We start from the raw sequence: 11903 nt of genomic DNA, 5'->3' as shown, positions 1-11903 counted from the left end.
AGAATGAGAGTAGGAAGACGATCACTAAGTTGTCACAGCCATGGAAGCACCGTCATGTTCAGACCATAAACATTGACGACGAAGAAGATAATTAATGCGATGAAAACATTGAGAATATGCTGTGATCAATCGAGAGGTTTGAAGTTTGTCACAATAATTTTGATGAAATAATTAAATAAAAATAACTAATTTTTTTGGCATAAAATAGAGAAAATAAACAAATCCATTCTCTTTTTTATTTTTTTATTTTTTTATTTTAATAATATGTAATCAGCATTCAGCACTGAGTAGCTCTCTGTTCACTTCTGCCCTATTGCTTTCTCTCTATCTGCAATGGCGAAGAACAGCCAGGAGAAGAAGCGAAAGCACCCAAATCAGCAATCAAATATCAATATTAACAAGAAGAAGCTCAAAAAGAACAAGATCGGAAAGTCAGAGACGATAAACCTCAAGAATAAAGCTATCGTTGATATTCAAGTTTCCGACTCCTCCTCCTCCGATGACGAAACAAATGTAGATAAGTTCCAGAAGCATCTCGAATCTTACACAAAGGAACAACTAATTGAATTCGCTGTTGATGCCGCCGTCAATGACACCCATCTCTATAGCCAGATCGTAAACGCCGCCGACGTCGACATTTCCCACCGCAAGATATTCGTTCACGGCCTTGCTTGGGACACGACTGACGAAACCCTAAGGTCAGCCTTCTCTCCCTACGGTAAGATCGAGGATTGCAGGATTGTTAAGGACAGGGCCACAGGAAAAGGGAAGGGTTATGGGTTTGTGTTATTCAAGTCTAGGAAAGGAGCGACCAAGGCGCTGAAACAGCCGAGCAAAAACATTGGAAACCGAATGACATCCTGCCAACTTGCTTCGACTGGTAATGACTCTTCTTCTCGGAAGATATATGTTAGTAATGTTCCTTCCAATGCTGAGCGGGACAGTCTGAAAGAGTTTTTCAGTAAATTTGGAGAAATTGAGACTGGTCCTATAGGATTTGATACCCAGACTGGGAAATCACGTGGGTTTGCTCTTTTTGTTTACAAGACACTTGAAGGAGCAAAAAAGGCTTTGGAGGAGCCAAACAAAGTGTTTGAAGATCATGAGTTGCATTGCCAGAAGGCTGCAGAAGGAAAGAATAAGGTTAGTAGTAGTGGTGGAGGAGCTGCCTTAATTACAACACCCATGCATCCTGTTCAACCCCCTGTACTAGCTGCAATGGTTGCTGCCCAGAATTTAGCATTGCTCAATCAGCAACACCCTGGTTTGAGTCAATTATATAATGGGTTTATCACGAATCCTAATGCTGCTGCTGCTGCATTGTTTGCTGGAGGGTCTTTAAATCCGTTATCTGCAGCAGCCAGAGGATTGGGCCAAGGATCCTTTGGTGCCAATCGAATGGGGCCGATAAGTGGTGCAGTTGGAGGCTCCAACTTAGGAGCTTATGGTGCATCAGGATCGCAGCCAGTTATTGATTTGTATGGCTCTAGTGGTGCTTCTACTCAGGGATTGCATTACAATTACTCCAATAATCCATCAGTTGGACTGAAGCAGCCTTCAGCTAAGGATCCTATCTCGGGTGCATCTTTCAGTGGTTACCGTTCATACCTCTGGTATGATCTTTCACTCATTTATCTTGTTTTCAATGGTTACTCGTGCAAACAACTTAATGCTATAAATGTTATTGTAGATTATCATGACATTTCTAAAGTCTGGTTTTCCGAAAAAATTGATTTCTCCTCACAAGTTCTTATTTCTGCAAGCAGAATCTTTTAGATTGTGTTTTTCTTTTCCATTATTGCACGGTAACATGAAGGTCGCATAACGTTGGTGAAACATCCAATCCATTCAAAACGAAGTTTAATACAAGTTATGATGACAAAATATGTCATAAGTTCATAAAAATAATAATAATAATCAAGAACATAAAAGGTGGATGTTCTTGCTTATCAAAATATGTCATAAGTTAATAAAAATAATAAGGCCATGTATTTCATCTTCTATAAAATAATATGTTTTCAGGAGTATGTCCAGCATGTTCCATTACAACATGTTATTTGAGTTTCAATAGATCTTTTATTTCTTTTCTACATTTGCACTTCTTTTTTTCTTTATTTCCCAGTTACAACAATAAAATCCTTTACAATTTCTTATTACATATTTTTGAACATTTCATTTACATGTCATGCATAGATCATAACCTATTTGGAAACTAGTATTTTGTCACAATCTTTGTCATGCTCATGATCCCATCGATATTTTTGTTTCCTACACACGAGCCCATAAATATTGTCAAAGTTAAAATTGATAGTGCTTTTTTTCGTTTGGTATAAGATTTTTGTTTTGGATCATGATCAGATTGTTTATGGATTATGAGTCGTGTAATAGTGTGAGTTTTGTTGCTTCATTTTTTGAACCGTGATCCAAAACTTATACTGTCTGTTTTTTCATTTGGCATGAAGATTTTCTTTTTGGATTGTGATCAAATTACTTTCTAAATGATTGTGAATATTGACAAACGTAATAAATGTAGTATTTTCGTGTCACGATAAGAACAAAAATTGATACCAAAACAAGCCTATCTGGTATTACTTTTCATTCACCCATTCTTTTATTTGCAGTTCTGCTTTATTTTTCAAGTCTTTCAATTGATTTTCTTTCTTGATTTATATTCATCATGATTACTTATTTGTAGACATCTTACTGCTGCAGTTTTTATTTTCTAAATTGTATAGTTTTTTTTTTGCCATCGACCATTCACCTACAGGTTTTTTTGTTACTTTGATGTTTTTGTTTTTGTTTTTGTTTCTGTATCTTTGGAAACTAAATTTAGTCAGAGACAGATTCAACAACAATAACTGTTTCCAAATGGGGATGTTGTATGTTTTCATTTCGTATGGACGGGACCTCATCATTTTTTTATTGAATTTCTCTTTTTCCCGTTTTGGAGGCTATAACTCTTTCTGCAGTTTTCATCATTTTAGCATGTCTCACTTGTTTGCAGATGCAATGCTTCCAGGGGTTGGGGAATATTGTTTGTTTGGTGCAGTTATGGTGTAACCTTATGTACTATGAATAACGTTCAGGAATTGCTGTAGTTGTAGATTACTTTCAGAAAAAAACTTGTGGTGTTATAAGTTTCATGTTGCTCTTTTTCAGACGCTTTCTCTCCTAAAACCTCCTTTCTTGTATGCATTTATCTTTTATAGTAGTACTATTTTTAATATATTTGTGATATTCTATTTTCGTTTGAGTTTACTACTTTTTTAATCATCGTTTTCGTTGTTATTTTGTGAATTTGACCTATTTTTTCATGTCTTGTTATTATTATCATTGATTTCCTTTTGATATAAAAGTTGCTATCTTTAACTGGTGATGCAAGTTTTTGTTGGTCATGCTTTTGGTAAACTTGTTTCCTAATATTATATTTTCATATCATTTCTTTTTCCCTTCTCCAACTCTCCACTATCAGTTTTTGCAACTTATTGCTTAACAATATTATCACTTTTGAAATCATCATTATTATTAGTTTCTTTTCATTTTCATATTGATACCTATATGGTTTTCATTCTTGGGGAATCTAGCTTATATATTGGTATTAATCTTTGGTGTGAACTATTGCTTTTTTGTTTAAAATGTTGATTGATGATTTTTGTATCCATATTCTATTGTATATGCTATATATAAGTTTAAATCCAAATAAGTGACTAGGTGTTACCAATTCAGAATCAATGTATTGGGGTGATATCATTTTAGACACTAATGTGTCTACATAATAGAGTTAGTACTCTATTTGTTTTATTAGCTTAGCCAAAAAAGAAAGATTGGTTCTTGTCTTTGTATTTCTAATATAAAGTGATTCTAGGATTGTGAAGGAAGAATTTGTAGATAAGAGAATGTAACTAGATTTCCAAACACACAACACTACATAAAATGTCATGTATAAGTATTTTTCTTGCATGATCTGTCTTTTTAGCTTCATCCTTTCATAACAATAGTGAATAGTCTCAATCAAAGAGTGATCTTATATGTCTTAGGATTTCTAAATTGCTTCTATATGTTTTTTGGTATATCAGCTCTAACATTTTATTTAGATTCATAATAGTATTGTGATATAGTGAGAATTATACTTTTATAATAGGTAGTTCCAGATTAGGGCAGTACCTTAGTAACTGCAGAATAGCTGAGAGTTTAGATGAGTAGAGAATAAGAACGGTTACAAGACCTGCAATCGATAGAAAAGATTATAATAGAATAGGAGAGATTAGAGTAAGAGTAGAGAATAGGAATTAACCTTAAGAGTTTACAAATGATCAGCAGATAGAGAATAAGAATTACCCTGAAGAGTTTACAAATGATCAGTAGCCTTTTTCATTCCTGTTCAGCTGGTATTTAAGGGACTCCTGCCTTAGCCGTTTTCCCCCAGAATCAGTTCACTCTTCTGTAGTGAACTGCTGCAGTTGACTACCAATAACTGTCACCTGCTGTTACACAACTTATTCAAAATAGAAACCTGTTGTAGCACAGCTTATTAAAAAAGAAATTACAGAACATGCCGACTTCGTTAACAATCCGTCGACTTATTAAGGGTTAGAAAACCTAACCCTAAAATGCTCTCATATCATATTGGTCCCAATATTCTTATTCCTATAGTACATTATGTCCAAATACATATTTACTTCAACATCATCCTCATGTTTGTAGAGAGGTTAGATCAACAAAGGTTGTTTTCTAGCATTAGGAGTATCACTCTCAATAAGCACTAATAATCTACTTGCTCTCCTTCGTCCTGATTGGTTAAACATCTTCGTCGATCAATGCATCCTCCACTCATTAAAATAAAATTTGGATGACCTAGATGAATACAAATAACAGAGAGAAATGATTAGCAGCTTTAGTAGAGTTTATCACAACTCTAGCAATTAATGTCATTTCCTTCTTTTCCCAACTGTCATAACTTGTAAGACTAGCAGGGCAACACCCGAGTTCCATGTATAAAATAAAACCTGTGGGTGAAGGGAATTTTTTGAATAAAAAGTGAAACAATCTGCAACCATTTGTATGCGATTTCCACCTACTCAATGGTTCACAAGTGTTGTAGAGTAGACTTTATTTTATATTCATTGTAATGTTTATGTATGTAGTAATTGTGTTTAAATGTTATTGTTTTTTTTCATGAATTTGTGGTTTATTGTAACAATACATACCACTATTATTTCACATGGTTTATTTTTTCATGATTTCTAAAACGAATTTGACTCTATTACCTTCATGTACATGATAACATCTTCTATACACTTCCAAAAGCTGTCAAAAAAGTTAAAGTTGTTGCTAGTGCTTGTAAAGGTAGTGTAGTATAAATTGGTCACATATAGTTTGCTGTGTTTTCACCAATAAAGTATGAAATTATCTCCAATGTGTTTGTCAATATTCCATTGTTTGTATGTGAGATGCCCCTTTATTGGGACATCCATCTCCATCTTCAACATCTTTTCCAGTCCATTGCTTGTCATATACTAGGACCATCAAGGGTAGTTACTTCTATTCAGTTTGTGGCTTGGAAATAGGAAGAGAGAAAGGATCCAAAACAACATGGAAGTTGTTAGATGAGAATTCTAGACAAGACTTCTAATGAAGATAATCGAAACACAGGTTCAAACTTAGTCATGATGAAGTAGGCTTCTTGTTAAAGTATGAGAATGTAGAATGACTTACATAGAGGAAATGGTTTCGAATTGATAAAGGTTGTTATACAGTGCAAGACTTGGGAGAATAACATATAGTTCTTTTATTCTTTGAAACCACCTAACTGGGAGAGTCATGGTCACCATCTGAAGTCCCTCATTCGGAATGATCGATTGCAAATCTTCGTGTAGACATGTTGTCAATGGTGGGTTTTCCTTTTTAAATTGTAAAGGATGGAGAAGATAGAGCATAACCCTGAAAGATGATCTATTGATGTCGAGGAAAGGAAAATGAGCTATTCAAGTTTTTTTAAGATGAAGAGAGACTAACATGACATTTTATGTTGCATGTATTTGATATTATTTTTTGTACTGGCTCAAATTCTAATGGGTTGGATTATTTGAAAATAGTATTAAATTTGAAAAAAAAAATTGCACATCAAACTAAGCCTGGTGCAAGCAATAGAGAAAATCAAATATTTTAAGAAGTTCTTTTGCAAATGTGGTTGTCTTTGGAGCAATTTATTAACAAACTCTTCTTAATATACATGTTTCCCAAAATTTGCTTGGATCTTGGCTTTTTATTAGAGAATCAACTAATTTTATTTAGTGAAAAGTCTCTCTATTGATACATTTTTTTTATTGAGGCCAACTGACAAATCTCTTATTTATGTCTTATTTATAAGATTATGTTCGATTTTAACTAAAAATGCCTTATTGAAAAATATTTGATAAAAAGTTTGATCAACTATTTCCAAGATAATTATATTAGAGGCCTCTTTGATAATAATAACTATTATCTAATATACTTACTCAGCACTAAAACAATTGACACTAAATGGCATATTTAAAAAAAAAAGTAAGATATATAAAAAATATTTTAATTCAAATATTCCTAAAAAAAAATTGAACTTTGTTTTATCAAATAAAATTTTACTTTCAATAGTAATTTTTTTTTTCTAATAATCCCACAAGTAAAAGTTATTCTTATATGAAATTATAGTTTTTAGTTAAGAGTTTCTTACAATTGAGAATTGTTTATGAATTTAATCTAAATAATTTTCTTTTCATTTCATTTAATATTTATCCCTTGTCAATTACAGAATTTAATTTATTATTACAATATTAAAATATGTATTCTTTAATTAAAAAAATTGGTCATGTCACCTCAATAACCAATTTAATACATGAATGCAGATTTATTTTCAAATAAATAAATTCTTATACTTACGTCACTTGTTTTATCTAGATTTTTTAAAATTATTATTATTATTTATATATTCTCTTTATTATATTATTATCGTTCTAACAATTAAATTATTTATTTTATCAATTAAAATTATTTTTATTTAATTTATTAAATTTTAAATATATATTTTTTATAATAATTAAACCAATTAAAAACCCAAATAATTTATTTTTTTATAAACATTTATTTTTAATTTAAAAAAAAAAAACAATTTATCAACAAGCTCCAACTAAACATTGATTACAACTTGTGACAGCTCTTTCCAACCTTAGGCCCTAGCCACATATACTAAAATAGTAAAACAAAACTCTTTATGTCAACCTTTATTTCACAATCAAATCAATAGAATCTTTATGAAAAAAATATGTTTGTCTTCCTTTGAAATCCCCTAGATTAATTATTTGAATCATCAACGAATTATTCTTAAACAACAATTTTTTAGTTATTTAAAGTTATTATAATATTTAAGTTTTGACTATTAGGTTCACACACCAAAATAATTTAAATTTTTTAATGTAAATAATTTGGGTTGCATAACACATTGTTGGCATGTTGTAATTGGTCTATTTTTAAAATCACTTTTCCTCATTCAATTTTATATTTAACTACATCCAATTTCTCCATTCAACGTATCATTAAATTCTTCTAAATTTTTTAAAATATATTTTATATTAACATATTTTAAATAATAAATGACCGAAATAATAAATTGATACTCTTAATTGGGGTTAATTGCAATTTGGGCTTCTTAGTTTGAACTTCACAATTTGAGGCTTCTTATTAGAGGTCAATTATAATTTGGGACCTCTTTTTTTGAATCTCATAATTTGGGACTCCTTACTAGGGTCAATTGCAATTTGTGATCTCTTCTTTTGAGTCTCACAATTTGAGGCTCCGCACTGTCAGATTTGTACAAAATGGGGTTTGTCCTAACGGATATGGACGTCCATAAAAAAAATGTATTGCGTTGCTTTTATAATTAAAAAAATAATAGTGACACACATAATTCTAAATAATCTAAAAATAATCTAAGCCCGACTCAACTTCATTTCATCGCAATGTGAAGATGAGGAGAGTTAGGGTAAGGTGAGGGTAGTCAAGCGTCACGAGGTGAATGGTAGGGGAGTCAAATTAGAGTGCAAGGAATGGAGTTTAATTTGTGTTGGGATGGAGGTAGGGTTTTCTTTTTCATTTTTTGTTTTTAATGAATTAATATTTATTAAAAAGAAAAAAATATGTGACATTTAGATGTAAATGTCAATATTAATTTTTTAATTATAAAGGCCATTTAATACATTATTTTGATTGACATTCCTCATTCTATACGAACCTGATAATGTAGGGCCCTAAATTGTAAGGTTCAAACAAAAAGTTTTCAAATTGCAATTGACCTTAATAAGGAATTCTAAATTGTAAAGTTCGAAAGAACATGTCCCAAATTACAATTAAATCCAGAAGTCTTAAATTGTAAAATTTAAAACAAGAGATACCAAATTATAATTGAGCCAATAAGGTGTCCGCCGATGATAAATACATACAATTACTCTAATATTATATATATTATATATATATATATATATATATATATATATATATATATATATATATATATATATATATATATATATATATATATATATATATATTAATGTAGAAAGCTAGATCCCACATAGTGACCCATGATCTCATTAAATATCTCATCATATTATAAATTTAATTTGGCATAATATCTCATCAAATTTGTGGTTTAATAGTGTATAAGTAAGTTGTACTTAAATATTAATACCCATTTATCATCATCATTGCTAGGTAGAGTTTGGTAACAGATGAATCAATAGAATAATAGTACATGAGAAATGGCAGAATTAAATTTAAGAGAGCATGAATTCGATTTGCTTTCTGCAGATTCAGATTTAATTTAATGTACAAATCAAATATAGTACAAGAAAATCAAAACACAAATATAAACTACAACTTCATCATGTAAATAGAAAGATTTATTATAACCTCTTTAAAGAATATCTAAAATATGATATAAATATCTGTATAATCAAATAACAAAATGGGTTGTATAACAATAGTTTTGGATAAAAACACAAGTTCTCGCCTTTAATAACTTGACTCAATGGTCGTTAATTCTAATTTTGAGCTGATTGAAAGGCCAAACATATTATAATTTGATTGTATCTCTCGATATCGTTGACACCTATGTATTTTACTACTTAAAATCTATGCCCATGTGAATTTTGGTGGTAGTCTCAACTATTTTGGTTATAAAATAGAATATAAAGTTCAAAACTTTACCATATAATTTCTACAATTTATTTTTTTTTGTAAAGATTTTGCACATGGGAGACTGGAGTGGTGGTTACCAACTTACAGCAGCCAACACGTGCCCATTGCTTTCACGGCATGGCACGTGCATATTCCTGCCCTAGTTGCCAAAGTTAACTTTTGACAGGCTCCCCCATCTTGCAAAATTATTTATAAAATAATTAAAACAAGTTTTTGTAAAAGAAAATATGTTTTTGTTCATCTTTTGAAGAGTATTATTTATTTTAATCTTTGAAAATAGTTATTTTAAGACCAAAAACATTACACTAAGACAGTTAGAATTCAAAATAAATAAATAAATAATCATGAGCACAAACAAAAAAAGATATACCAAATTAAGAAGAAACTTAATATTAATTATATGGACGAACATGTCACACCATTAAAGTCTTTGTTTGGACTTTTTTTAAAAAGTATCTTAATTTGATTTGAGATTTTTTAGGTTATTAAGATAATGAAATTAACAATGTTTTATAAAAGTGAGATCTTTTAGATTCTTTAGGTTAAATTATTAAAAATATATTTTTTAAATATAAATTTTATACAAGTAAAGTATCGTTTCTTTAACATTGGTGAAAAATGTTTTGCGATATTAGTTTGTAAAGATACTATCAATGTGACGGTTTAATTGATTACTTACATTTTTTGAGATGGAATTACATTGAGAAATTGAGATGATGTCGCATAAATACAAATACTTTATTGACAATATTAGACTTTTTATTTTATTTTCCTTGGGTATGGTTTTAGACATCGGTGTCACAGATTGTTGTGAACTATCCAACTGGGTTTAGTTCATCATTTAGGGTCAACAGGGTATAGAGGCATAGGTGGACCTGATTTTTGAGGGCCAAATGGTCACATGGGTGAACACTACTATTGAAATAGAAGGTGTGAGCTTAGATTCCATAAAAGCTCAAGGAGGATTATTGGGGACCTAGAAGATAAGCATTGGTATAGTTGTTAATCACATATCTAAAACGGTTCTAAAAAAAATGGAACAACTAGCTCATAAACACACTTAACCATTTAACCAGGCAGACGCAGAGCTTGTTGTCTGATGGGCTCGAACCAAGAAATTTAGGGCTAGTATACACTTCTTATTACCGTTATGCTAGAAGATGGGATCTAAAACGGTTCTAAAAGTCGAGCCTAAAGTATGTTCCGATGAAGGATAATCACATACCAAAAAGAGGTACTTGAGTCTTGGATGACACAAATAATTTATACCGCGCATCTCATGATATTAAAAACTTTGGTTGCGACTTTTAATTCGGGGATACTCCAATGTATCTTGTTTTTTACTATTATTTGATTATCTTTAAAAAAAAATGAGATTAATAAAAATATTTTTCTCTTAAAAATTTTTAAAAAGTAGAATAATTATGTTTTGATATTTTAATAGATGAATAGTGTGATTTGAAAAAAATAAAATAAAAAAGGAATTGTGATGGGATAAATATTTATTTAAAAATACTAAATAATAACTGGCAATATATTGTCTTATTGAATTTAAATGAAGTTGTATTTACTCAAAACCCAATAAATATCAGTATTTATGTTAGATGTCTAAGTAAAATCGACTAACCAGTCTAAATTGAATTGAATCGATCTAAATTGACCCGAACATACCGAATGACCGATAATTTATAAAACTGTTAAACCGAACTCAATGATTTGGTAAGTTAGTTTAGTGATGGTCGAACCCGTCGGACCGATCTACTCATCATGGTTAAAAATTTGAAAAATATACACTTTAGATACAATTTATATCTAAACATGGAAGAATGAGTTCTTTTTTAAAATCTCTTAGGTCTGTTTGAATGACTGAAATTAAAATTAAAATGATATTAGAATTCTAATTTTAATTCCACTATTAAATTACAATTAAATTATCATGTTTGTAAAAATTATATAATTATAATTCAATTTTAATATTTTAAAAAATATATTAAATAAAAATACTTTAAATATATATTATCTATATTCATCAAAAAAAAAAAAGTTTAATAGAAACAAAAATTCATTATTTATTGTAGAAAGTTAGTTAGTTCTCTTTATAATATATATATATATATATATATTGATATTGATTTGACACAAATGGTTCGATTCTTAAAAAAAAAAAATATTTGTTCCAAACGTTAACTTCATAAATTAAAAATTATATATAAAAAAATGTGACTACAAGAGTGACGGTTTAAACCCAAAAACCTCACAAGAAGCCTATGGAAAAAGTAGAAGAGAAGATTAAAAATTATATATATATATATTATATATATATATATATTATATACATTTTTAATTTCTAATTTTTTTTAAAAAAATTTACAGATTTATCATATTAACTTCCTAAATTAAAAAAAAACAATCAGTTCAAAATATTAACTTACAAAATATTTATTCCACATTTAACTTCCTTAATTCAAAAAAATAAAATTATCGATTCAACATAGATAAAAAAAAATATTAGAATTACACTTCTAGTTAAAAAGAGTGAAATTTAAAATTATAAAATGAGTTATAAAATCACGTTGTCATTCAAATACTAATTCTAATTTTAATCTTAAATTCTTTAATAAATCTAAGAAATTCCAATTTTAATTATATTACTAATTCAATTTCATGATTATTTA

At 29.5% G+C, this 11903-nt stretch overlaps 1 protein-coding gene across 1 annotated transcript; it reads left to right on the top strand.

Annotated features, from left to right (window-relative positions):
* The first annotated feature begins 280 nt into the window (after positions 1-280).
* On the top strand, positions 281-3253 carry LOC124938492 (RNA-binding protein P-like). Its single transcript, XM_047478934.1, has 2 exons — positions 281-1613; positions 3005-3253. Coding segments are annotated over exons 1-2 (1281 nt in total). The 5' UTR covers positions 281-333; the 3' UTR covers positions 3006-3253.
* Positions 3254-11903: the final 8650 nt, after the last annotated feature.

The sequence above is a fragment of the Impatiens glandulifera genome, chromosome 5 (assembly GCF_907164915.1).
Source record: "Impatiens glandulifera chromosome 5, dImpGla2.1, whole genome shotgun sequence".
In the NCBI taxonomy this organism is placed as follows: domain Eukaryota; kingdom Viridiplantae; phylum Streptophyta; class Magnoliopsida; order Ericales; family Balsaminaceae; genus Impatiens; species Impatiens glandulifera.
The sequence above is the reverse complement of the archived record's forward strand: the minus strand, read 5'-3'. Positions and strand labels throughout refer to the sequence as shown.

What these genes read in the sequence shown, in the direction of transcription:
- LOC124938492 (XM_047478934.1), top strand. Translation starts at nt 334, where the DNA reads ATGGCGAAGAACAGCCAGGAGAAGAAGCGAAAGCACCCAAATCAGCAA.